At 43.6% G+C, this 27991-nt stretch overlaps 1 protein-coding gene across 2 annotated transcripts; it reads right to left on the bottom strand.

Moving 5' to 3' along the window:
• Window positions 1–1176: 1176 nt before the first annotated feature.
• TTC4 (tetratricopeptide repeat domain 4) lies at window positions 1177–25796 on the bottom strand. 2 transcript variants are annotated; one of them, XM_072730832.1, is made up of 10 exons: window positions 25564–25796; window positions 24481–24598; window positions 23544–23705; window positions 19660–19737; window positions 17803–17927; window positions 8965–9051; window positions 6826–7043; window positions 5909–5990; window positions 4474–4556; window positions 1177–2363 (listed from the first exon to the last, which is right to left on the bottom strand). In XM_072730832.1, the coding sequence occupies exons 1-10, from the start codon at window positions 25672–25674 to the stop codon at window positions 2261–2263; spliced, it is 1167 nt and encodes a 388-aa protein (XP_072586933.1). In that variant the 5' UTR covers window positions 25675–25796; the 3' UTR covers window positions 1177–2260. The 2 variants fall into 2 exon arrangements, with proteins under 2 accessions (XP_072586933.1, XP_072586935.1); XM_072730834.1 differs by having other exon boundaries at window positions 23544–23700; window positions 25564–25734.
• Window positions 25797–27991: the final 2195 nt, after the last annotated feature.

Raw genomic sequence — 27991 nt, forward strand, 5'->3', positions numbered from 1 at the left:
AGGGCCCATGGGCCAGGGAGGCCCGAAGCCTTCTTGGAGAAGGTGCAAGACAGGCAGTTGGGCTTGAGCCTGAAATGCCAATGCTAATGCTTATGTGTGTACAGATGAGTCCTCCAAACAGAACTGGTTTTTTTCATTAGTTCTTTCCTTCACTTGTCCATCCGTTCATTAGCACACACACACTGAGCTCCCTGTGTCACACTCACTGTGTGTCAGGCCCGGGCACTAAGACAAATCTCCATCTGGCCTCTGCCCTTTGGAAGTTTTAGTGCAGTGTTTCTCAAACTAAGCATTATCGACACTCTGCCAGATAATTCTTTGTTGTGGGGGGCTGTCCTGTGCCCTCTAGGATATTTAGCAGAATCCCTGGCCTCTACCCACTAGATACCAGGAGATCCCACCAAGTTGTAAGAACCCAAAGTCTGTAGACATTAACAGGTGTCCCTTGAGGTGCAAGTCTTCCCTGTTGAGAATCACTGGTCTGATGCTACCATCCAGAAGTGCGATGGATAAGCCTGTGGTGTGTGGACTCAGTTTACAAATGGAGGCTCCACACACTCCTTCCTCACAGGCACAGCAAGTCAGCAGCTGCCAGGGTCCCAGCTGTGGTCTATGGACTGCCATGCTAAGTCACTCTCCTCCCTTTTCTGCTTCTGCCCACCCTAGCTGGAGAGAGGGGCAGGGCCTGAAGCTGGCTGATAACTGGGTTTGCCAGAAGCCCAAAGAAAGGACTGGGGGGTAGGGATGAAGGTCCCAGAACTTGGTTTCTTAGGGGTGTCCAGGCAAGAGCGGGGTAAGCAGTCTGTTTCACAGATGAGTCAGGTGGCAAACTGAGACCTGCCCTGCCCCAGGACAGGGAGACTGCTGCCACACGGAGCCCTGCACTGCCTGCTAGAGTTGCTGCTGTTGGGCCTCTCACACAGAGTGCTGAGTCAGCTGGGGAGAGAATGGCCTCAGTGTGGCCTAAGCCAGGGCAAGGGTGGAAGCTGGACTTCAGCTTCCCGGCCACATGCCACATGCAGGGACCCACACCTGGAAGGAACGCTGCATGGTTCTTTGTAAATATTCCACAGCAAATTGCCTTTCAAAGGCCGTTGATCTTAAGGATAGCAGCTGGTTTCAGTTTAATGATGTATTAGTTAGCATTGCTATAGTAACAACCCCCAAATCTCAGTGTTTATGACTACAACAAACATTTATTTCTCATTCATGTTACAATCAATGGCTGCAGGCCAGCTCCCTCAGCCCTGCCCCAAGTGTCTTACCATTCTGGCACCCAGGCTGATGAAACAGCCACTAGCTGGGAAATATGTTCTCATGGCAGAAGGAAAAGAACATGAACTTACCACCCAATGCCCTCCAAACCTCTGTCTGGACATGTCCACCCACATCCCTCTGCCTGCCCTGGGGAATGGACTGGGTGCTGCAAACAGTCATGTGGCTACAGGGAAGGGTGTATATAGCCTCTAGGAAGGAGGGAGCAACCAGCTGCAGACAAATATACGAAGACAACAACTCAACTGCCAGATTTTTAAAAGGCACAAAAATCCTAAAATGTGAAAACTGGAGAGGAACTCAAGAGTCCACCATCCAAATCTGTCAGTATACCCTACTGCACAGATCAGGAAAACTGGTAAACTTTTTAGGGATTCTGCAGGAACCTGGTTTGTAGGTCTTCATGGATGCAGAAAGCGGAGTTAGATTTCTTGACCTCTTCTCACTCCAAGGGTCTACAAGCTCCCCATAAAGTAAGCCTCTCTGCTTGTGAGATACCTGGAGGCTGGAGTCCCTCAGCCTGAATGCCTTAAAATTACATGTGTGGTTTGAGGGGTAGCTTCCCTGAGGCCTCTACCACCACAAAGGTCCAGAACCAGGGCATTTGTCAGCGTCCATAGGCCAGTACACTTCCTCAGGTCAGCTGCTGTGTACTCTAACATGGTCCCTTCAGGGATGGAGGCTGGTGGTAACACAGCTCACAGTGAGTCCAAGGATGTCATGACCAAGGTGCGGAGTTTTTTTTTTATCAACAAAGGAGAGTGAAGACCAAGATCGGCTGAGGCACTGGCAACAATGACCAGAGAGACTGTAATGTAGTTCAGGGAAGTCAGCAGCTCTGACCCCCACCACGATGCATAGAAGCACTGTCCCCAGGGTGGGAGAAATAAAGTGTAAGGCTCAGCTGACTCAAGTACGCTGGATTCCAGGCAGAAGAGAGTGAGGGAAGCGATCCAGGAGGCCTGGCTCCCATAGCCTGGCTTGGTCACTTTACCTGGTGCACCTTTCTCCCTTGGAGATAATTCCTACAAAAAGTAGAGGATCCTACACAGACCAGAAATGCTGGTGTCAGGGCTTTTACAAAGTACCTGTAGTGAAGACAACAGAAAAGAGTGGGTTAATTGAATTGCAGTCTTAATCATCCATGTACCTTCGCAACAACATTCAAGGTGAACCTCTGGATGTGAGTCAACATTAAAATGCAAGGTTAGCACATTTATTTGTTTATTTACATATCTGGGAAATTAGCATGACCCTCTCCCTCTTACGACCTAGCCAGAACATTTGGGCCAGTCCTCTAGCATCATGTATGCCTGTGGCTAAACACAGAATCAAACTATAAGAACACGCTTGCTTGCTTGCTTGCTTGTTTGCTTGCTTGCATTCATTCATTCATTCAACAGTGCATGCCCAGGGTAACTTGGGACCTGTGCTGAAAACAAAAACCATCATCCCTACTTTCAAGTCCTGAGGGGAAGGAGATAAATAATGACAGCAAAACAATCGCAGAAGCATTTGTGAGGTACAGCATTAGCCCAAAGGGCATGCTTCCCTCTATGGGAAAGGGGAATCAGGAAAAGCTTCCTGGAAAATGTCATGTCCATCTTGACTTTATTTAGAATAGAGGTAGTGATGGGGCACGGGAGAACTAAAGTGAACTAAAGTGAGGAGGGGCAGATTGCATTTGCTGTTGTTGGGGCATAGAGTAAGCAGAGTGGGGTCTGGTGGGGAGTGGGGCAAGGCCTTGGCCTCCCAGATTGACGGTTAGCATTACCCAATGTGCTTGGATCTGGAGACAGAGGGGCCTACATCTTTGCTCTACCCAGTTCAAGGTCTGAAGTTGCCAGAAACCTGTCCTGGGTAGCCTCTTGCCTATGCCGGTCATTTAAAACGTAAACATTTGGTTCCGTAGCTCAGGGGTTAGAGCACTGGTCTTGTAAAAAGTAAACATTTCCAACAGCATTTACGTTTTCTGAGAAGCATGAAATTGGTTTTCCTTCACAGATCTGCTTTCTGTTTAGATTTCTCCCCCATTTTTTGGAGATGCAGAGAGTGGACCTTAGGCCTTTAAAGAACTGGTAATAATTTGCTAGTGGAAAAAATGAGTAGCTAAAAATGTGCCTATAATCTAGAAGGGAGTTTAATGCCAGAAAATACTAAGAGAAGTCATCAATCATATCTGAAGAAATCTTCACCTCCTGCCTACCAAGCCAAAGCAGAAGCATCAAGACCAGCTGGACCCCCTACCAAATCAGTCACCACATCACCAATTCCCATCTGCAATCTTTCACCATCAACTAGTATATGTAAGACCTGTATACTACTCTGTAAATTTTACCTACACATCCTCTGTGGCTCTATATACCACTATCAGAATAAAGTATGCTCCCGAGCAGAGCATTCAAGGCCTTCATGCCAGCTCTCCAGCCTCTTTTCCTACCCTGCCCAACCACCCTACGCCCATCAGGCTCCTTTAGCCTAAATGGAAGAACATTTGCTTTGCTCAAAGCTTACGGAAAGATAGTCCAAGAGTCAACTTACAAATCTACCGAGGGTATTCCCTTACAGCCCAGGACTACCTCAAAGCTGAACAAAGAGACAAAAGCCAAATCCAACTGACTGGCATGGCTATTAGCAAAGATGCACTCTTACAACAAGACTGCCCTTTACAGTTAACAAAAGTATTTTGACTCTCTTGCTGGCTCTCAAATACCTGAGAAAAACGTAGGCAAGAATTAGTATTCCCATCCTCAAGATGAGGATACTTCCCCGGGGATGGGGGGCAGTATGTGCTTATAGTCACACAGCCAGTAAATGATGGCATCTGACTTCACAAACCAGTATTCTTTCCATAAAATAGTTTCAGGGGACCCAGGCACAATGAGGAAGAGGAGTACCAACCCTGCTGTTCTCTGGTATAAAAGCCAGGCAGCTTGTCCCTGCTCAGACCAGCTCCATTCACTTCTCCTAGTCTGAGGGTACCCTGGCAACAGTGCACTGATCTCAGTCATACTGCAGTCTATGTGGCCAATGACCTGGGCCAGGCCCCATGGTTGCCATCTCACAGTTGTGTGTCCAGGGCAGAAGGGAGGGGAGTATAAGGCCATCCATCAGTGGTGGGGTGAGAAGCTGGCTATTTCCCAGGGATGGTGCCTGAGCAGCTTCCCTGGTCTACTCAGCCTCATGAAAGTGGCTCACCTGGGGTGCTGGAGCACCTGTAGCAGGGTGCTCTTGGGAGGTACCCGGTAGAGTTCTGTCCCGTCTTCATCCTCAAAATAGACCTGCAAGAGTAATACAGGAGTGGGAATGAGACACAAATACAGGGCCCCAGCAGCAATAGGCATGGTGAGGCCAAGTCTAGGGAAAAGCTAAAGAGATGGCAACTATTATTAGCTGAGTGACTCCTTTATAGAGTTGGGGACTATAAAGCACTCAGTCCTCGCTCATAACAGTAAGAAAGGCATTATCAGCTCCATTTTCCAAAGATAGAACCAAAGCTCAGAGAAGGGAAATAACTCACCAGTGACACCCAGGTAGCAAACAGAGGAGCTAACATTCAAGGCCTGTGAGCCTTTCCCTAGCAATTCAGACCCCTAGATGTAGGAAGAAAAACCATGGTGGCCATGGTGGCCCAAAGGAGAGGAAGAGGCCGAGGAGGATGAGAAGGATGTCCACAGAGGATGGCCCTACATGGGTGTCAAAGCCCCTGCAGTGTAAGGAAGATGTCTGTACAGGAGGGCTGGCAGGGAGTGAGGGGTGTCAGAACCCAACCAGTGGAGAGCAGCCTTGCTGGGAGCCCGCCAGCCTAAGCCAAGTGATAAGGGCTACCTTGTAGGACAGATGAGGTGTCAGAGCCCATGTGGTAAGAAGGGTGTCCTTGTGTGGGGACAGTTGATACGGGGGCGTCTGAGAATTAGATGGTACTAGTGTATCAAAGCTAATTTCCTAATTTTGATAGCTGGTTGCAATTATAAAGGAAAATATCCTTGTTTGTAGGAAACCGACACTGTAGTTAGTATTCAGGGGCAATGGGACATCAATTGGCCTCTTACTCTCAAATGGATATTAGAAGACAAAATCTTTGTTCTATGAGCTGTGATTTAGAAAAGGAAAACAAAGGTCCTAACAATGGAATATTAGCCTTAAAAAGGAAAGAAATTTCTGACACAAGTTACAATATGGATGAACCTTGAAGACATCAGGCTCAATGAAATAAGCCAGACACAAAAGGACGAATGGTATGCAGCTCCACTTATAGAAGATTCCTAGAGTAGTCACATTCATAGAAGAGGTAGAATGGTGGTTGCCAGGGCCTGGCGGGAGAGGAGGATACAGGGTTACTGTTTCAGGAGTGCAGAGTTTCAGTCTGGGATGATGAAGTGGAGATAGATGGTGGGGATGGTTGCACAACCATGTGGATGTACTTAATGCTAGGGAAGCAGGCACTTAAAAATGATTCAAACAGTAAATTTTATGTTCTATATAGTTTGACACAATTTTTTAAAAGGCAATAAAAACTTACCCCCCACCCAACTTCCCAGCAAAAAATAATAATAATGAAATTTTAAAAAAAATTTTAATTTAAAAAAATTTTTTAAAATCCCAACTAGGAACAAGGTAAAACATCTCTTACCTCTAAATTGTCAGGGCAGTATTTTCGCTCTAAGTCCCAAGAGGGCGTTTCACCAAACATCACCATTAGATGATCAATAAACCTAAGGATATAACATGTACTTTCTGGGTATCAATAACTCAAGATCTATTTTCCTACATCACAGTACCTGGACACCCATCCAGAAAGAGATAAAAAAAAAATGTATAAAACATGAAATGTAGGCCTAAGCCATTGTGAGCCAAAACCCTCTGGCTTAAGCCAAAATGTGTATATGTATTACTTGTCCTGTTATGACACAGTAATTTTCTTTAAACTGACTCAGACTCAACATTCCTTACATTCAGCCACATTTAAAGCATTAGCCCTATGCGATCACAAATTAAAATTGCTAGTTAGGGCAGCCCCGGTGGCTCAGTGGTTTAGTGCCGCCTACAGCTCAGGGCGTGATCCTGGAGACCCTGAATCGAGTCCCACGTCAGGCTCCCTGCATGGAGCCTGCTTCTCCCTCTGCCTCTCTCTCCCTCCTCTCTGTGTATTCTCATGAATAAATAAATAAAATCTTTAAAAAAAATCATGGAAAAAAATAAAATTGCTAGTTATATCTTTTCTAATAAATACACAATTACTCTGCATATACTACCTAGAATGACTTCATATCTTACCACAGACATGTATCATTGCTGGACAAACAATATTGTGGTGCTCTACTTACTAACCTAGTCAGGATGATGATGGGACTTGTATCTGTCACTGCAAAGCTAGTTATATAGTTAGTGAAGGGAGAAATCAGCTCCAGGATAGAGATTATGCCAAACCAGACCATTAACCCTCTATTTCCCTCCCTCCTCAATCAAACATCCACTTGTTCCTCCTGCCAAGATAGCAAGGAAAGAGCATGCCAGCAAGAACAGGGGGGCTCTTGGGCAAATAAGTACCTGGAGTCCTCGTGAAAAGCAGAGATGAAATCCGATTGGGCATGTTCCGGGTACAGAAAGAGCACAGGCCAGCTTAGCCTGCCCTGCTCATCTACACTCAGCCTGGCTCCATAGGGGTTGTCTGAGCTGAGCCCATCCAGGAAAATCTCACCTAGACCTTCTGAGTCTGAATCTTCATCCTGACCGACAGCTTCAGAGACTAGCCTGATGTTCCTAGCCTGGATTAAAAACAGAAATACACACACACAGACCTTCAACAGCAAGGAAACCACCAACCTGTGAGTCCCCCAAGGGCCAGCTCTATACAATTCCTCTTCATTACCCCTGAGGCCTAGCACAGCAGGGATAACTCATCTTCAGCAGGCATCTATCACATGCTGGACCCTGTGTCAACAGAGACAAGCTAGACATGGTTCCTGCCCTCAAGACTCGGCTCATGGTCTAGTGGGAAAAGAGCTATGGGAATAAGTACAACACGAGGTAAGAAGTGGAGCTACAGAAGTGCAAACCATTGATAATTAATTCAATTAATTGGGGGCTGAAGATGACTGCAGAATGCTGGGCCCTAAGCAATGATTATGAAAGGCAGAGAAATTGGCGGGGGTGGTGGAAGGGCAGTCCATCCCCAAGGAACAATATATGCAAAGGCACAGAAAAGAATATATATATTTTGTGTGCTGGTTTAGCTAGGTCATGAAATACTAAAAATAATGCACATTGACCTATCTTGACTATCTCATGGAAATAAAGATAAATCAAAGGTCTGAATAGAAGAGCTGCCCCTTTATATATGTGTGTGAAGGCTAGCAATCAAAATTATCACAAAATAGATTTTGCAATCAAAATTACTTTTTTTTTAAGACTTTATTTATTTGAGAGAGATCACAAGCAGGAGAGAAGGGCAGAGGGAGAAACAGACGTCACGCTGAGCAGAAAGCCTGATCCGAGACTCGATCCCCAGGACCCTGAGATCATGACCTGAGCCGGAAGGCAGACTGAGCCACCCAGGCACCCCAAAATTACTTTTGATATCTCCTAAATAGGGTTGGCAAACTTTTCCTTAAAGGGTCAGATAGAAATATTTTAGGCTTTGTGAGCCAAATGGTCTCTGTTGAAATTAACTACTCAACTGCCACTACAGTGTGAAAATAACCACAAGTAACACATAAACAAAGAGGCAGAGCTGTAATCCACTGGTTGCAGTCTCCTGACCCCTGCTTTAAACTGTTGGTAAAATACAGTTCTGTGTATACGACTGTTAGAGTAATTTGTACATACACTGAAGCCTGAGATGCAGGGTCAGACTAAAGAGAGAGCCAAAATCAAGTCTGTATGTAAATGTCTGGGCATTCCAATATTCTACATTTTAGAAAATGACCAAATCCCTCACTGTGAATGAGGATTAGCTAGAGAATCTGGAGTATTCCAACCTGTTTAATCTGTTAACAGGTGTTAACAGATTGCTTGCTATGGGAGGAACTAGTGGAATGCAAGTTAGTAAAGTTCTCAAAGTCAACAAGTAATTTAAATGGTGTATCATTTAACTCAACAAAGAATGACACCAAGAGCCTAGTCCACAATCTCAAGGCAAGTGTCCTCTCCTTTGTGAAGACCAAGCAAGCCAAAGCTCCACAGATGACTTGCTGGGTATCCAGGTAAAAACAAGATTTGGGTCAGAATACATCCATTTAAAATGCAGAGAAGAAAGGACAGGGTTGAATTTGTTGTTAGGGTTAAAGAAGCAACATCCTAAAATTCAGACTTTCTCAGGATACAGTCGCTAACAGCAAGGACCTGGCTCTGATACACATTAGCTGTGTGAGGTTTCTTCACCTCCCCAAGACCATATCACCATCTAGCAAATCAGGACACTAGAAGATCTACCTCAGAAGGCCACTGCAAAGATTAAATAATGATTAACCCACAGCAACTGTTCAGTGTAGCTTACCTGAGATCAACATATGTACACAAGCAGGAAAATGGACTGAACCCAGGGGCTCTGACTCCAGAGCCCCTTCAGCATACTGCTTCACCGAAGCAGAGAGAAAATGAACAAATTCATTCAGGTAAAGGATCCCAACAAGCCTGAGGATTAGTGGATTTAACAAGACCATATGGGCCTGAGGTTTGAGAACTCACCTTGATGGCCTGGAGTAGAGCCTCGTTTTCATTCTGCTCCTTCTTTTCTTTCAGCTTTGCTTTCCTGATATCCCTCTGCTCAGTTCTCTAAAAATTAAATCCAGATCCATCAGCTCTAGGGAGCTTGCTTCCTCTTCTGTCACTCCAGCCTGCTTCTTACTATCTCCAGTATCTGTCTAACCCAGGCTCCTATGTCAAGCAGTATCAGTGGCCTGATTCAATTCAATTAATATTTTAAAAGCACATGTCTGGTGCCAGGACAGGTGGCAGAAATTTTAAAATCTACAGTTCCCATACCCACGGAGCTCACAGTCTACTGAGGGGGGACAACAAGGGAAATGTCGGTTAGGCGTTACCCAGGCAATGTGAATCCAGTGCTGTGAAACACAGAGTGATGTCTTCTTCCCCACCAAGGAGGTGGGTTTAGATGGACACAAAACATCCTCCCAGATGATGGAGAAAGAGCATTCTCGGTAGAGAGACTGACATCAGGGTCTATGGGGTATTTCAACTTCTCTGGGATGGCTGGAATATAGGAAGCATTGGAAAAACCCAGGACAAGAACTCATCAGAGGCTTTGCCCTTTGCCTAATTATAATCCATGAGAGAAAATCATGAGTCTACTTAATCTGACAGAAGTATAATTTAGATTTCCTTTTCCTGCAAATCTACCCCAAACCAGCTGATTCTGCTTTTTTCCTCAGGATCGTAGATTAACAGAAGTCAGCAAATTTTTCTGTAAAGGGCCAGATATTAATATTTTAGGCTTTGCAGACCACGTATGCTCTCTGTCGCATATTATCTACTTTTGTTAGTTGTTTTTAACTCTTCAAAAATGTGAAAGACATCTCTAGTTCACAGAATGCAGAAAAACAGGCCACAGGCTGGATTCTGCCTGGGGTCAGTTTGCTGACCTGATCTAAAATAGAGTACCAACCATCCCTCATCCTCTCCACAAAAGCCCCACAACAAGTTAACACAGATCTTTTTTTCTTTTCTTGTGAACATAGTCTACCCTTTCAGGGAGAAAAAGGCTGATAACTCTTGTCCATTCCTTCTCCAATCTAGTCTGCCATCAGAGCTGCAAAGCTCCTTTCTACTGTTAGGAAGTCTGAGTGCACCATCCAGAGTCCTCCACCCCACAGATACCACTAAAAACTATGTCCAATTCTGCTTTCACAGTTGAGCTACCTCCAACCACTGTCTGGTCCATATTAGAAAATGATCAAGGATGATGCAGACTCTGTCCCATGTTTTTACTCTGATTTACAGGATACATGTGAGTGATGTGGCTTATGAAGTCTCGTATGGAGTCTTGCCAGCTACATAAAGTAAAATGACCACCAGGTCAGAGGAGCCCTGAACTGTGGAGTTTGCTGCCCTTTAATTAAAAAAAATAAATAAATAAGTCAACTTTGTTGAGGTAATAATTTACAGATTTTAAGTGTATAGTTCAATGAGTTTATACAAAGATATACCTTGAGTACCCAACACCTCAATAAGACAGACATTGCTATCCCCTAGAAAGTTTCCTCATGCCCCTTTGCCGTCAGTCTTCCTCCCATCCCATTAACAACATTACCAAGTAATATTCCATTGTATGAGTATCACATTTTGCTTCTCTCCTTCCTGTTGCTGGACACAAGAGTGGTTTCTGGATTACTATGAATAAAAAAGGCTGTGACCATTCTTAGACAAGTCTTTTTATGAGCGTGTTTTCATTTTTCTTAGGTAAACACCTCAGAGTGCAACTGCTGGGTCACAGGATAGGTGTATGAAAATGCAAAACTGATTTCCAAAGTAGTTGTACCATTTTATATCCCACTGGCAGTGGATCAGAGCTTCAGGTACTCCACCTCTTCACCAACACTTGGTATTGTCTGTCTTGTGAACTGGAATCCCACTGAGGTTTAATTTGCTTTTCCCCAATGACTGATACTGTGCATATTTTCACATGCTTATTGTAAATCTTCTTTTCAGAAGTGCCTGTCATTTTTAACATTTATTTCTTTCAGAGAGAGAGAGAGAGAGAGAGAGAGAGAGAGTAAACAAGCAGGGGGAAGAGGGAGTGAGAGAATCCTCCAGCAGACTCCACACTGAGCACAGAGCCCACTGCAGGCCTCGATCCCGGACACTGATACCATGACCTGAGCCAGAAACAAGAGTCGGATGTTTTTGTTTTTTTTTTTTTTTAAGATTTTATTTATTCATTCATGAGAGACACAGAGAGAGAGAGGCTGAGACACAGGCAGAGGGAAAAGCAAGCACCATGCAGGGAGCCCGACGCGGGACTTGATCCTGGGACTCCAGGACCACGCCCTGGGCTGAAGGCAGGCACTAAACCGCTGAGCCATCCAGGGATCCCCAACAAAAGTCGGATGTTTAAACCGACTGAGCCACGAGCCACTCAGGCACCCTGCCTGTTTGTTTCTTTTGCCATATTTAACATTTTTTCAGAGTGAATATATTCTTTATGTATTCTGGATATAGATGCATTACAAATATTTTCTCCAATTCCATGGCTTGCCTTTTACTTCTAACAATGTTTTTTAGTTTTGACTAAGTCCTATAACAATAGTTATGAAACAAAATTTATATTTACCAATAATCCTATTTTTTATGGCTTATACATATTTTTAATTTTTTGAGGTAAAATTCACATGACATATTAACCATTTTAAAGTACACAATTCATTGGCATTTCATATATTCACTGTACTGTGCCTCTATCTAAAAAAAAAAAAAAAAAAATCACCTGTCTAAAACCATCACCTCCTCCATTTAGGTCTGTGATTCATTTTGTATATAGTATGAGGTTGGGGTCCATATTCATGCTTGTCATGTGGATATGCAAAACACTACTCCCTCCCCCCATGAATGGTCTGGGTACCCTTGCTGGGAATCAATTGTCTATAGATGTGAGGATTTATTTTCTAGCTCTCAATTCTATTACACTGATCTATAAATCTATCCCCTTCTGCCAGTACCATAATGTCTTGATTACTATAGCTCTGTAGTAAGATTTGAAATTAGGAAGTATAAGTCCTCTAACTTTAATTTTTTAGGGGACCCTTGGGTAGCTCAGCGGTTGAGCATCTATCTGCCTTCAGCCCAAGGCATGATCCCAGAGTCCTGGGATCGAGTCTCAAGCCTGCTTCTCCCTCTGCCTATCTCTGTATCTCTCATGAATGAATAAAATCTTAAAAAAAAAAATTTTCTTATGGTTTTGGCTATTCTGGGTCCCTTGAATTTACATATGAATATTAGAATCAGTTGGTCAATATTCTGCAAAGCAGCCAATTGGAAATTTGTTGCAGACGGAGTGGAATCTGTACATTAATTTGGGGAGCACTGTCACCTTTACAATATTAACATCTGATCAGTGGATGTCTTCCCATTTTTTTTTAGATTGAATTTCTTTAAACAATGTATTTTCAGATAAGTTTTCTGCTACTTCTGTTAAATTTATGTCTAAGTATTTTATTCTTTTTAATGCTATTGTAAATAGAATTGTTTTCATATTTGGAACATTCTCCAAGTCTATAGAATTGGGTTTTGTATATTACTGTATCCTACCAGCTTACTGATCTGTATTAGTTCTAATAGCATTTTTAGTGGATTCCTTAGGATTTTCTATATACAAGATCATATCATTTACAACTAAAGAGTTGTACTTTTCCTCTACAATTTTGAAGGATAGGTTTGCCAGGTATAGAATTCTTAGTTGATAGTCTTTCTTTCAGCACTCTGAATGTCAACCCATGGCCCTTTGGCTTCTATGGCTTCTTATGAAAAATCAGCTGTTACCTTTTTTTGTGTGTGTGCGGGGGGGGGGGGGGGGGGGGGGTAGGGCAGAGGGAGAGGGCAAGAGAATTTCTTAAGCAGGCTCCACACCCAGCACAGAACCTTTGACAAGGGGCTCAATCTCACAACCCTGAGATCATGAGCTGAGGCAAAATCAAAGGTTGGATGCTCAACCAATTGACCCACCTAGGCACCCTCTCAGGAGTCACTTTTATTGAGGATCTCATATGTGAAAGGTCTCTTCTCTCTTGATGCTTTTAATATTTTCATGTTGACTTAACAGTTTGTTTATGATGTGTCTGGGTGTAGATTTCTTCAAGTATATCCTACTTGGAGTTTGTTAAACTTCGTGGAAGAGTAAATTACTATTTTTTTTTCAATCAAATCTGGGAAGTTTTCAGTTATTATCTCTTATATTCTTTGTCTCTTTTTCTTTCTCTTCTCCTGGGGACTCCCATGTCTATGACAATATATTGATGGCACTCTATAGGTCCCTCAGTCGATCTTTATGTTTTTTTTTTTAAGACTTATTTATTTAACTTTAAAGGGGGTGATGGGCAGAGAGAGGGACAGGAAGAGAATCTCAAGCAGAATCTCCACTGAGTATAGACAGGGCTCAATCCCACAATCCTGAGATCATTACCTGAGCCGAAATCAAGAGACACCAAACTGAACTGAGCCACCCAGACACCCCTCTCTTAATGTTTATTCTTCTTTCTGGTCCTCACACTGGGTAATCACATTTGACCTATCTTCACAGTTCTACTCTTGGGCCCATATGTGAACTTTTCACTTCAATTATTATACTTTTCAACTACAGAATTTCTATTTGATTCTTTTTCATAATTTATTGATAGTCTCTATTTGGTAAGACTTTTTGTTCATATATGTATATATATATATATATATATAAATAAAATTTTTTCTTTTTTTTTTTTTTTACTTCTTCCGACATTGCTTTCTTTCTTCCTAGAACATATTTCAAAGTCTGGTTTAAAGACTTTGTCTTGTAAATCTCACATCTGGGCTTCCTCAGGGACATTTTCTATTCATTTTTTTCCTGTCTATGGGCCATACTTTCTTATTTCTTTGCACGTCTTGTAATTTTGTATTGAAAACCCGACATTTAAAATAATACTATGTGACAACTCTGGAAACTGGATTCTCTCTCTCTTTCCTCTGCAATATTTGATATTGCTGTCATTGTTTACTTTTCTGAACTAATTCTGTAAAGCCTATATTTGAGGGACACCTGGGTGGCTCAGTAGTTGAGCATATGCCTTTGACTCAGGTAGTTATCCTGGGGTCCTGGGATTGAGTTCTGCGTCAGGCTCCCCATGGGGAGCCTGCTTCTCCCTCTGCTAATGTCTCTGCCTCTCTCTCATGAATAAATAAATAAAATCTTAAAAAAAAAAAAAAAAGCCTGTATTTGGTTTTATGTGACCACTAAAGTCCTTAGTTAGTTTAGTGATCAGCTAATGATTGGACAGATTTCCCTTAATGCCTAAAGCCAAAAAGTCTCCCACTCTTTTGCTGAAGGGCACATGCAGATTGTGGCACACTTTCAACACTCACCCACAGTTTACAGTTCAGCCTCAGCCTTCACTTACTGCTTTCACAGAACCTCCAAGTCAGACAGAGGTAAGAGCTTAGGGCCTTCTTAGATCCTTCCTAAGCACATGCATAGCTCTGGACACACATGTGACATTGTAGATCTCCAGGAGTATGTTGGAGCTTTTTAAAGCCCCTGCAGAATCTCAATCCCCAGCTTTTCCTTATAAATATTCTGGTAAACTGGGTGGCTCAGCGGTTGAGTGTCTGCCTTTGGCTCAGGGAGTAATCCTGAGGTCCAGGGATCAAGTCCCACATCGAGCTCCCTGTAAGGAGCCTGCTTCTCCCTCTGCCTACGTCTCTGCCTCTCTCTATGTCTCTCATGAATAAACAAAATCTTTTTTAAAATAAATAAATAAATATTCTGGTAAGCCTACTATTTATCCTATTATCCACTATGTTAGGCAGCTACAATCTTAAATAATTGCTTCTAATTGTTTTTTGACACATCCCTCCTTCCCAGCACCCCCAAAAAGCTCTCCATACTGGGATAGCTCCAAGATTCATCTGCTTCCAAATAAAATCTGCCTCATGAGGATGGTCTTCAAGATCACCAAGACGGTCAAATAATGACAGTTCTCTGGGAATGGGGCTTTGAGCAAGCTCTAACCCTATCTGCTTCTTCTGGTGGCTGCTGGGCTGCTCATTTTAACCATGAGTCTTTCAAAGCTACTGTGGAACCAGGGAGGGAGGAGATGGGAATAGGGAAGTTAAAATGTCATGAAGTTTGCTGTACTTAGAGGTTCAGCAATTTTTCTTGAATAAACACTCCCCAGATTGCTACAAGCCTTTGTTTTTTAAAGATTTTTATTCATTCATTCATTCATTCATTCATTCATTCATTCATTTGAGACACAGAGAGAGAGGCAGAGACGTAGGCAGAAGGAGAAGCAGGCTCCATACAAGGAGCCTGACACAGGACTTGATCCCAGGACTCCAGGATCACATCCTGGGGCGAAGGCAGGTGCTAAACTGCTGAGCCACCCAGGGACCCCACCCTGCTACAAGCCTTTGGATCATTTCAGAGCTCTAAAAAAAAAGTTGACTCTGATCATTTTCACCAGTTTTCCATAGACTTTCTATAGAAGCAAAGAATTTTAGCAGATCTTTATTTGGCTATTTTTGCTGATGCCACTTCTCTTTGCTGATTTATCTACTTGTTCTATCAATTACTGAGAGAGGAAGGTTGACATCTATCCCTATTTGTAGATTTGTCTCCCTCCATTTTTTTGCTTCTTACATTTGGAGTTCTGTTATTGGATACATTCATATTTATAATTGCTAAATCTTCTCGATAAGCTGACCCTTTTACCATTTAACAAAACCATGATTTATTTCTGGTAATATTCATTGCCTTGATGGCTGTTTTGAGATCCATCACTTACAAAAGCCAAGCATGTAGGAATCCAGAGTCAACTTATACTCAGATATAGAATAATCCCAATGCTCAGCAAGCAATGTCACCCACACCCAATGTCAGGCTTTTGGGCCCTGAAATCTCCCTTTAACTGTGCCTTGCCACAGGACCTGCAAGCTTTCATTTAGGTCCACTAAGGGTTTTTCTGGGGATTAGCTTGGCTATGTCCTTCCACAGTAGCACTCTACACATTCTCTCTTATGCACATTCTGTTTAGAAATTCTGGCCCAAACCCAGTTACTTAGCCTCAGAATTCTGTTACCGAGCCATGTCAGCCAACAGATACCTTTTCTTTTTTTTCTTTTTCTTTTTAACCACTTGATATGACCAGAATGACTTCTGACTAAAACCTACCCCTTTGCAGGGAGAGCTGAAGGCTCTCTTGGCACTGAAAATTTCCCCTTCCATAGTATAAGCAATGAAGACAGAACTAGATGAAGAATCAGGAGATCTGAAGTCTCGAAGTCTAGTTCTAGACATGTGAGGCGGTACTGCATAGGGACTAAGCATATAGATTCTAGAGCCAGACTGCCTGATTTCTGATGCCCAGCTTCACCACAGCTGTGTGACTCAGGCAGCTTCCTGATCTCTCTGTGCTTTAGCTACCTCACTACTGAATGGTGAATTAGAATAGTTCCTACCTTATAGGGCTGTTGTATGGTTTAAATGAATTCATGTGAGTAAAAAACTTTAAATAGCACCTGGAAGATATACACAGTAAGTGCTATCTACTGGACATTATTTTTGGTAATGATGGTATATTATCATCATTGTTGCTATTATGTACATTTCATCACCAAGTTACAGGTGTCTTGAAGCTGGGAGTTACACAATACTATATAGAAGCTTAAGAGTTTAAATGTTTTTTTTCTTTTCAAAGATTATTTAAGAGAGAGAGAGCATGCACACAAGTAGGGGGAAGGGCAGGGGTAGAGGGAGAGAAGCAGACTCCCTGCTGAGCAGGGAGCCTGACACGGGGCTAGATCCCAGAACTCTGAGATCATGACCGGAGCCGAAATCAAGAGTCAGATGCTTGACTGAGCCACCAAGGCACACCTGTTTAAATGTTTAACTGTCCATTGCCCTCCTCTTTTTCAAGAGCTTTACATAGTGTACAAACTATATTATGGCAGTTTTATGCCATTTCTTATTTATTCAAATCATAATAGCCACAAATTAACTCCTTATAAGTCAAGAAATGTGCTAACAATACACACCAGACATTCTCATTTAATCTTCATAAAAACCTGAGTTTTTATAACATAACATATATTAACTATTTTATATTTATTTTATGTTATTTAATAGTAACATAACAACATATATGATAACTATTTTCAAAGAGGGGACTGAGTTTCAGAATTATCAAGAACTTGCCCATGGTTATGCTTTTTCCTATCTGGAATGTTCTCCACTCCCCACCCCCCACCCTCCAGTCAAGTAAACTCTTGCTCAGTCTTCAAGAGATTATATCAAGCATCACCTCTTTCAGCAAACCTTATCTGCTATTCCCAATCACTGCCCTTCCCTTATCCAGGCCCAAGTTAGATACTACTACTTATATATACTATATATTCCTGCTTGCCTCTGTCACATTATAATACTTATTTACGTCTTTGTGTCCTCCAGAGTTCCAAAAGTAGGGAATAGTTTTGGGTTTTGTTTTTAAAGAAGAAAAAGTTTACAATGACCCAAAAGACACAATCTTAGAAATATTAACTAATGCTAAGTAGGGACACCTGGGTGGCTCAGTGGTTGGGCAGCTGCCTTTGGCTCAGGTCGTGATCCTGGGATCGAGTCCCTAGTTGGGCTCCCCGCTCAACAGGGAGTCTGCTTCTCTCCCTTTCCCCCTGCCCTTCCCCCTACTTATGTGCATGCTTTGTCTATGTCTCTCCCTCTCTCTCTCTCTTTCTGTCTCTCATGAATAAATAAATAAATCTTTAAAAAAATAATAATAATTAATGCTAAGTAACAAATACCAACTGGCTACTGATTCTGCAACCAACCTTCAACTTGTCTGCTTTAGCCCTCATTTCCAGAAGCTTCTTCTCTCTGGCATCTATCTGCAGCCCTTCATCACACCAGTTCACAGCCTCAGCAAAGTTTTTCAGTTCCAGATGGCATAAGGCACCTGTAAAACCCAGAACCCTTAGAAAAGGTGGACAATATGCATGGAAAGAGCTGTCCTTGAACAGGAACCAACACCACCCCCCCCCCAACCACCACCACCACCAAACTCCACCAGCTATCTACCAGCCAGCATTCTGAAGGGAAAATAGTTGATTAAAGCCCTTTGTACTGCATTCCCCAGACAAGGAATATTTTTATCTTCGATCAGAAAGATCTCTAGGGCCCATTCAACATAAAACTCCTGTTAAGTCTCCCTGGTATTAAGGGCTTTTAAAGTAGGGAAGGGTGCAATGTAATGGCAAAGAGCACAGTCTCTGGAATCAGACAGATCTGGGCTGGAAATCTGGCTCTGTTGTTTAGCAACTAGACATTAGACAAAATACTGAGCATCTCCAAGCTTCAGGTTCCTCATCTGCAAATCAGAATAAAGTCCATCTCAGATGGTATTTTAAATAGAGATAGAGGGATCCCTGGGTGGCGCAGCGGTTTGGCGCCTGCCTTTGGCCCAGGGCGCGATCCTGGAGACCCTGGATCGAATCCCACGTCGGGCTCCCGGTGCATGGAGTCTGCTTCTCCCTCTGCCTGTATCTCTGCCTTTTCTCTGCCTCTCTCTCTCTGTATGACTATCATAAATAAATAATAATAAAAAAAATTTTTTTTAAATAAATAAATAAATAAATAGAGATAGAGAGCAGAATTGACCTTAGCCATTCATCAAAAGTGGCAAGACGAAAGACATTAGGTCTCTTCTAAAATTGTTCCTAATAGCTTCTAGGTTAAGCCACCTCTCCTCTCATGTTTGTTCTTCTCCAGTTGGCCTCTTTAGACTTTCCACAGAATTTCCAAATATCAGAACTGTAAAGGCTTAGATGTCAACAGAATCCAACTTCATCTTCCAGAGATGAACAAACTGACACTCAGAGTGGGTGTCTTGCCAAGGTCACATGCTGAGGTAAAACTGACAATTCAAGATTTATAGACTCCAGTTTTTGCCAATTTGACAGGACTACACTAAATTTACTTGCCAATATTTGAATAGTACCTTCTTTCCCTACAGCTGAGGGAGATGGATCTATGTATACCAACCACTAACTATGCATATCTAAAGATGCATAACTTTGATAAAGCATTTGGCTTATGATAAAGCAGTCAATCCATGGGAATATAAGGAAGATTAATATGTCATGAATAAATTAAAGTTTACAAAGCACCTCTGAGCTTCTCAAAGAAACGGTAAAATATAAAAGTAATACAAGCAGTATTATTACATAGAAAGGTCAGACCACAAAAGAAAATATAATCTGGGAACATCTCAGCATCAGAGTTATCAGCAAAGGTCCCATAACTTATCTCTTAATTAACATGACATTTGAAGATCTCGCCTTTCAAACAGCTAATTTGAAAAAAAAATTAGAATATGGCTTTGGAACTGCTTTATTTTAATTAATTTTATTACTCATTTAAAATGAGGAGTTTCAATTTCTCTACAAATTCTTTTCTTTTTCTCTACAAATTCTTAAACCATAAAGGATATTATTCTCTGGAAAATTCTTTTGAAAATGGCATGTTGCTATTGCTAAGGACTGGGAACTTAATATTAAGATTGCAAAAATGAGGTGACTTCATTAGTATCTTAGCACCTTAATATCAAAGCTTAAAATGCATCAACTTTTGGTGCAGTGAGTGCCAACTTTTCCATAAGGACAATCCTACTGTAGTTCTACAATACTTACCTCTTACTATTGCTTTGAGGTGGCAGGGTTTTAGCTTTCTGGCAGCTTTCACATCATTGAGAGCAGAACGAAAATTGCCTAATAGGCACCATATAGAAGAGAAAACAAAATTGAGATCAGAATATTTGCAAAATTTCATTTGTAAAAATATAGACATTCTTGTACAGTGAGTCATAGAGTATCTATAACACTGGAAACCCACAGAACAACTATAAATGGGTAGTAGCAAGCTCATGAAAAGATGCTTAACATCACTAGTGACCGAAGAGATTAAAATTAACATGGAGGGCAGCCCCTGTGGTGCAGCGGTTTGCATGGAGCCTACTTCTCCCTCTGCCTGAGTCTCTGCCTCTCTCTCTCTCTGTGTCTCTATGAACAAATAAATAAAATATTAAAGAAAAGAAAGTTCTTTCTTTAAAAAAAAAATTAACATGGAACTGGTAAAAATTAAAAACAGGTAATATCCACCTGGGTGAAAGCATGGAAAAAGGGCACTCCTAAGGGTAAATTAGAGAGCAAATTAGCATGCACTTGTGCGTATACTGACCCAACAATATTCTTCTAAGAACTTATCCTTAAAAAAAACTGGACAGGGATGCCTGGGTGGCTCAGCGGTTGAGTGTCTAACTTTGGCTCAGGGCGTGATCCTGGAGTCCCGCGATCGAATCCCACATTGGGCTCCCTGCATGGAGCCTGCTTCTCCCTCTGCCTATGTCTCTGCCTCTCTCTGTGTCTCTCATGAATAAATAAATAAAATCTTAAAAATATATATACTTAGACAAATGTGCAAGGATAAATGTAAGAGCATGTTAACTGCAGCATTAAATTGTGAATTGTGAAACACTTGATGATACCCTAAATATCCCCAATGTAGTAATGATTAAATAAACTATGTAAATCCACGCTATTAAATATTATGCAGCCATTAAAAAGAATAAGATAGATCTGCACATAAAAGGCACGACAGGGTGCTTGTGCTACATTGTTTTAACTGTTTGTTCTGTATTTATAATGTCAGTGTGTAAAATATCAATGTATTTGTATAAAAGAAACCAATCTAAATATACAGACATATGTACACACACATATGTAAGTGCACTTTTTAAAAAGTGTGCAATCATACACACTGTTATCCAAACTGGGAGGGCATGTGGTAGAACTTCCCTATCTAGTTTATACTATAAATATTACTTAACAGTTTAGTATTTACCTATTATTTTCACTTCTAAAAATCTAGCACAAGGGTCAGCAAAATTTTTCTGTAAAAGGCCACACAGTAAATATTTTAGGCTTTACAGTCCACATATGGTCTGTTATACATTCTTGTTTTATAATCCTTTAAAAATATAAAAAACATTTTTAGCTCACAGGAGGCCAGGGATCCAGATGTGGCCTGTGAGCCATAGTTTGCCAAATCTGGCTTCAACCTTAACAATAATCAGAATTAATGGGGAAACTTTATCACTGTGTTCATTACTGCATTATTTTTAAAAACCTAAAAGCAGCTGTATACTCAATACTAGCAAAACAGTAAAACCAACTGTGTAAACACTGGTTATGTCCAAATGATGCAACTTTATGTAGCTATTAAAATAGTACCCAAATATTTTTAATGACAGGTGAAATTGATTATATTATAAAATTAAGTGAAAAGAACTGAATACAAAATTGGAAAAACAGCATGACAGTAATGATGGGGAAAAAATGTATATAAAAGAGATCTAGGGATGCCTGGGTGGCTCAGCGGTTTGGCGCCTGCCTTTGGACCAGGGCATGATCCTGGAGACCCAGGATTGAGTCCCACGTCGGGCTCCCTGCATGGAGCCTGCTTCTCTCTCTCTCTGCCTGTGTATCTGCCTCTGTGTATCTCTCATTAATAAATAAAATCTTTAAAAAAAAAAAAAATAAAAGAGATCTAAAGACTTCTGGTTAAGGGTGCTAGACTGAACATAGGATTTAACTCAACCTCCACTACTCTCCCCCTTCCTCCCAAAAATGCTATAAACCCAGAGAGAAGAAAAGTAAGAACACAGAGCACATTTTAAAGCTAGAAAACAAAGGAACAATGGTTAAATGACTTAACAGCCCTAAGAAAACAGAATTCTAACCCAGCAGAGGGAAAGCCCCAAAGCTGCCAAGTTGTACTGCAGAACCTAAAGTACCCAGGGCTAAGGAACTGACAGTACCAGGGGAACTGTGGGTAAAGGTGTCTTCCATTCAATGCACTTTGAATCAACCTGATTCTGCATACTAATCCTAGTACTGTGTACCCTTACAGAGTTCAGTTTACTTAATTTACTGTACTTTACTATGGTATCTTACTCTGCTGACTGGGAATAAAGCTGTTAACCTTGCCTACCTTACATAGCTGCTATGAGGTCAAGAGGGATAACAAATGTGAAAGTGCTCTGAAAACTATACCAGTGAGATCTCATTTAAGGAATGGCTGTGATTTTTTTTTTTTAAGATTTTATTTATTTATTCATGAGAGACAGAGAGAAAGAGAGGCAGAGACACAGGCAGAGGGAGAAGAAGAGAGAGCCCAATGTGGGACTAGATCCCAGACCCCCAGGGATCACGCCCTGGGCTGAAGGCAGGGGCTAAACTACTGAGCCACCCAGGGATCCCCATGAATGCCTGTGATTATTATGCCTCTGCTCCTCTGGCATCACACACAGTTTTCTTCTTACAAGGTACTTCTTCTGGTCTTATTAGCCCTGCACATAACAATCTTTAAGTTCCCCCAAAGAAAGGAACTATGTAGCTATTGTTCACAGTGCAAGGCCTAGCACACAGTAGATGCTTTATATATATTTACTGATTGAATGAGGAAATGAATCCAACTCCTTCAGGGAAAGGCCAGATCTTACTCATCTCTGCCATGCCAGGGCCTAACACAGAACAAGAACTCAAAGTTTGTCTGCTGAATGAAAAAATGTATTCCTCTAGAAGTCAGAAAAATGGGTTTCTCGTCCAGCTTCTTGCACTAATCAGAGGATCCTTCTCTGGGCCTAAGCAAAATGAGGGGGTTGACCACTCTTACTGTTTAGAATATTATAATGGAACATGCTAAAGGAGACAACAGTTGGGGCAAACTACAGTAACAGAGAGACTCTGCTTAAATATTGATGAATCCCAGCAAAGCTTATTCTCTACCAGCCCCTCAGAGGCCCCAGGTCTCTTTAAACTCTGTGATAATAAACATGGGTCTAACATGACCAGGACTAGTCATGAGCTATTAATAATGCCTCCCAGTAATCAGTGTTTCCCAAAGTCACATCTGCAGAATAGTCCTACATGTTAATAAGTGTTACTTAAAAAGGGAGTTTACAAAACTTAAGAATCATAGGGTAAGGTTCTTTGCTGTAGGTCATCTCAACATCTTTAACATACTAATGTGCACTGTGATTGCCAACAAAGCAGCAGCACTTTCCAATTTTACTTGTCCAAAGAATATCTTTCACTTCAAGGGTTCTACAGAATACTCTTTGAAAAAAATTCTCCCTTTAAGATAGTTACTCCTACATAAATATCTCTATTGCTTGAATCCTTCTAGCAACCTGAACAAGAGGATAAAAGGCCAGAAACAAAAACACATTGAGAGAGAAACATTTAGGCTAAAACAAAAAAGTCCCAGGTCATACCAACTCACATATTAAGGTATGTCACTCATTTGGTTCAGATAAGAAGAATTATACAATATAACTGCTTTCCCTTTTCACCAAGTCTACCTGGAAGATCAGAGTTCAATTAGAGTAATTGGATAACTAACTTTCTGGATAAGTTAGGTTCTTCATCTGACACTCAAACTCTGCACTAGCCATTATAATGGCTTTCACCATACATTAGTTCTTTAGAAAGCACTAAATAATGGAATAAATTACCTAGATAGTACTGTGCTGCTGCCCGGTTGGTATAAAGGACAGCATTCATATCAGGGTCTGAGCATTTCTTCTTTAATCCTTCAGTGTATGAAATCACCGCCTTTTTATACTCTTTTTCTTTAAAGTAGTCATTGCCCTCATCCTTATAGGTTTTGGCCTGTTCTGCAAAGAAAAGAATAAATAATCACTATTTCCTATTTTTGTAAAGGCAAAAATCAAAAAGAAAATTAAAATATTAAAAATATTAGTATTAAAAATATTCTAAATCACATATTAGATATGATAAACCAAATAGAAGAAACCACTAAAGCAAGCTCAAAAATAAATCGTATAAAACTGGGTATCAACGTGAAGAAACAAAGTCATGTGTAGTTAATGCTACAATCAATTCCAAGTATCTTACAGAGTAGATTATTAGATGCTTGCCAAAAATAAATAAATAAATAAAGGAAAAGCGTGTACTTATCCTACCTCTGGAAGAACATTTTTTTTTAATTTACTAAAGAAATGGGGGGAAGTTATCTTATGTTTTTGCTTTATGTTTTATCCCTGGAATACCGATTCCCCTCTCCTCACCCTATTGGAGCCTATAAAATTGTTAAGAATCAGTCCAAGATTCCAATCCACTGAGCCCACTCCCTACGTCCCCGTCCTCAGTGCTCCCACAGCACCTAGTACACACAGCTATGTGTTGGCACTTCTCACACACACAGGACAATCTGGCTATCCACTGGAGCGTGAGACCTTTGAGGACAATCTTATTCATCTCCTTACCCCCAAAGCCTAGCATCTAGTAGGTATTGGGGGGAGAAGGTATATGTGGAATAGTGACAAGCTAGCCCAGGGTAACTATTTCTTGTTATCAGAAACTTTCAGACTCGCTCTTTCCCTCAATTCAATGGAGACACAAAACAAATACTAGACTCCTGTAAGATACCTTCTGGAGACCGCTCTTCATCGAAAATCATTGACTGGAGGCAAGCCAAGTCAGGGTTCTCATTGGGATCAATTTCAGATGGCGCTTTCTTCATAAACAGGGGGACCTTTTCAAATTCCTGGAGGTGAAGAATGAACTTTAAGAATACGATTTTCCACAGAGGAGACCCACTTCCCCATGTCTGTATCAAAATGCTCTTACTCAAAAAAAAAACAAAAAAAACCCAAAATGCTCTTACTCATCATGATTTGCAGACCATGATTATCTACCTCGCTCCCCCACCCAGGCCTCAGTTTCCCCAGTGTAAGATGGGAGCGCAGGGTAAGGATCGCTAACGAAATCCTTTCGGTTCTCACATTCTTTCAAGGGCGGTGGGAACCACCATTAATTAGGCGCTCCTGTGTTCCCGGCACCTTACACCCACCCTACCCCTTATCCCTTCATCTTCCCCGCAATCCTACAAGGCTGTAGCTATAGTTACAGGGAAATCGTACACATGAGGGAGCGGGCTCAGAAAAGTTAAGTAACTAAGTGGAGGAGTCCCACGTCTGCCTAAAACCCGGACCCCTAGATGTGCTGGCTGAAGACCGCCCTCCAGACCCCAGGCCGATTTTCTAAGGCTCCCACCAGGTGGAGACCACCCAACCGCTGGCGGGGCCTGAGGGGCGGGAGGGGAGGGGGCGAGGGGGCGGGGGGCCTGGCGTGCGGGGGCTGGGGGGTGCAGGGGGCCGGACGGTCCAGGCCTAGGGGTGCACGTGCTCGGGGGTGCGGGAGGCCTAGGGGTGCAGGGGGGTCCGTGGTGCAGGGGCTTGGGGGCACGGGGGGGCCTAGGGGTGCAGGGGCTCGGGGATGCGGGGGACCTGCGGTACGCGGAGCCGGGGGTGCAGGGGTTCGGAGGACCTGGGGTGCAGGGGCTCGGGGGACCAGGGGGTGCAGGGGCTCGGGGGTGCGGGGGGCCTGGGGTGCAGGGGCTCGGGGGTGCGGGTTCGGGGTGCGGGCGTCCGGCGTCCGGGAGGCGCCTGCTCGCCAGCCCCGGGGTCCGGACGACGCCCCGACACTCGCGTGCGTCCCCGGGCCGCCCACCTCCTCCCACTGGTCCTCGCGGAAGCCGCCACGGTACGGCTGGCTCTGGAACTTTTCCAGGAACGAGTCCATGGCATCTTCGCCCGCGGCGCCCGGCTCCCGCCGCTCCATGGCGGCTGCTCGGCGCTCCCGCCGCGTCCCGGCCACTTCCGGCGGGCAGCGCGGGCGCCCTCCCGTCAGTCCTCCGGGCCGCGCCAGCCCGCGCGCCTCGGGTTCCGCCCCGCCGGGCCCGCCAGCCGGCTCCGCCCCTCCCCTGCGCCGCCGCAGCCCCGCCCCCGAGTGCGTTGGGGTGGGTGGAGGAGGAACTCGGCGCCCCCAAAGCGTTCCGGTTTGACGTCGTTCCCCCGTGTGCTCAGCCAGCACATGTTTCCTAAGCTGCTGGCGCGTCCAGGGCTATGGTGGTCGCTGGGTAGACTGTTCTGGGCCAAGCAGATCAAACCCCTGCTCTCCAGGAGCTGCTGAGACAGTGGGGAGACGCAGGAGACGAGACGTCAGAGGTTGGCAGGTGCTAGCAGGAGCTATCGGGGAAGTTATTTTTTTTTTAATTTTTATTTATTTATGATAGTCACAGAGAGAGAGAGAGGCAGAGACACAGGCAGAGGGAGAAGCAGGCTCCATGCACCGGGAGCCCGATGTGGGATTCGATCCCGGGTCTCCAGGATCGCGCCCTGGGCCAAAGGCAGGCGCCAAACCACTGCGCCACCCAGGGATCCCTGAAGTTATTTTTTTAAAGACTTTTTTATTTTAAGAAAGAGCGCGGGTATATGCAGGGGGAGTGACAAAGGCAGAGGGAGAGACAGACTCCACCCTAAGCAGGGAGCCAGATGGGGGCTCATCTCAGGACCCTGAGGTCATGACCTGAACTGAAATCTAGGGTTGGAGGCCCAGGGCAGCCCCGGTGGCTCGGCGGCTCGGCGGCTCGGCGTCTGCCTTCAGCCCCGGGTGTGATCCTGGGGTCCTGGGATCGAGTCCCACGCTGGGCTCCTTGCAGGGAGCCTGCTTCTCTCTCTGCCTGTGTCTGTGCCTCTCATGAATAAAATCATTTAAAAATTTTTTAAAAAGCAGCTGGAGGCCCAACTAACTGAGCCACCCAGGTGTCTCTATGGGTGTGGGGTGTTAGCTGGGTGTACATGCATTCAAGCAGAGGAGGGGTCCCACGGTGGCCAGAGCCTGTCTGGGAAGAGCATTCTCTATGGAGGGGGCTGGCAGTGCTCAGCCCCAGGGAGGGGATCTCCGGATGGTGGGGGTGCTGGAGCAGAATGAGAAAGAGGGTGACGAGTAGGTGAGGTGGGAGGGATGATGGGTAGTGATTCTGAGGACTTGGGTCTTCCTCAGGGTGCAGTGGTACCTTCTAAAGAATTTCAAGAAAAAAAAAAAAAAAAGAATTTCAAGGACAGGGGCGTTCTGATCAGACATGCCTATTTCTGAGGTTAACCACTCCCTACCGGCCTCAGCTGCGATGGAAACAAGATCTCCAGGCCAGGTGCACCTTGCTGCAGCCATAGGTTCCCCAGGATGGCTGCTGGGGCCCTGCCTTGAGTGCTATAGCCTCAGGGAGCCCACCGCCTGTTTTAGAAGGGAAGGCGGACAGGCAGCAGACCAATCTAAACCACCTTTCACGAGTCTGCACAATAAAGGTACAGAAGGGTGGGTGTTACCTCGGGGGCTCAGCTGAGACTTCACAGACCCATGTTCTCTGCAGCGATGAGGAAGGTCTCCCCAGATGGGTGGGGGCTGGAGGGGAGTTGAGCATTTTAGGCAATGGGAATCTCCGTGCAGAGAGGCATGGAGGTGTGCAAGAGCCTGGCATGCTGGGTACCACAAGAGTCAACAGGAAAGACCAGCAAGATGAATGGGGGCCAGAGGGCAGTCAGGCCTTTATCTTGTAGCCCTTTATCTAGCAGAGGATAGTGATCAGGTGATAGACCTAAGGGCAGATTTGTTTTAGGAAGGCCTGGGTTGCCAAGTGAAGGATGATGGGGCAGGCTGGATTAAGAGATTGACAAGGCTGCAGAGAAGAGATGGCAGGCCCAGCAGGGGAGAAGGCAGGCTTGGTCATTATCTGATCCCAGGGACAGCAGGGCTAAGGATGATGTACGTGAGCCTTCCAGGGCCATGCCTGTGTCTTTCCTCTTGGGGTCGTTGGCCAGTTACTGAGACTGTCAGCCTCTATTGTGCTTTGAAGCCACCTAGACCCAGAATGGGGTAGCTGTCCTTTGTCAAGGCCAGCCCAGACCTGGGTTCTGGCCAATGAAAGCAGCAGTGTCTTTGGTTGGAAAGTGCTCAGATGTGGAAGTTGGGAGAGCTTTGGAACCCACATTTCTACTAATTCTCTTGTGTGACCTTGGACAAGGACCACTCACCTTCGAGCCCTGTCTTCATCTGTGGAATGTGGGCATTGAAGCCGGCCTGCCTTCTCCATAACTCC

Source organism: Vulpes vulpes, chromosome 12 (assembly GCF_048418805.1).
Source record: "Vulpes vulpes isolate BD-2025 chromosome 12, VulVul3, whole genome shotgun sequence".
Taxonomy (NCBI): Eukaryota; Metazoa; Chordata; class Mammalia; order Carnivora; family Canidae; genus Vulpes; species Vulpes vulpes.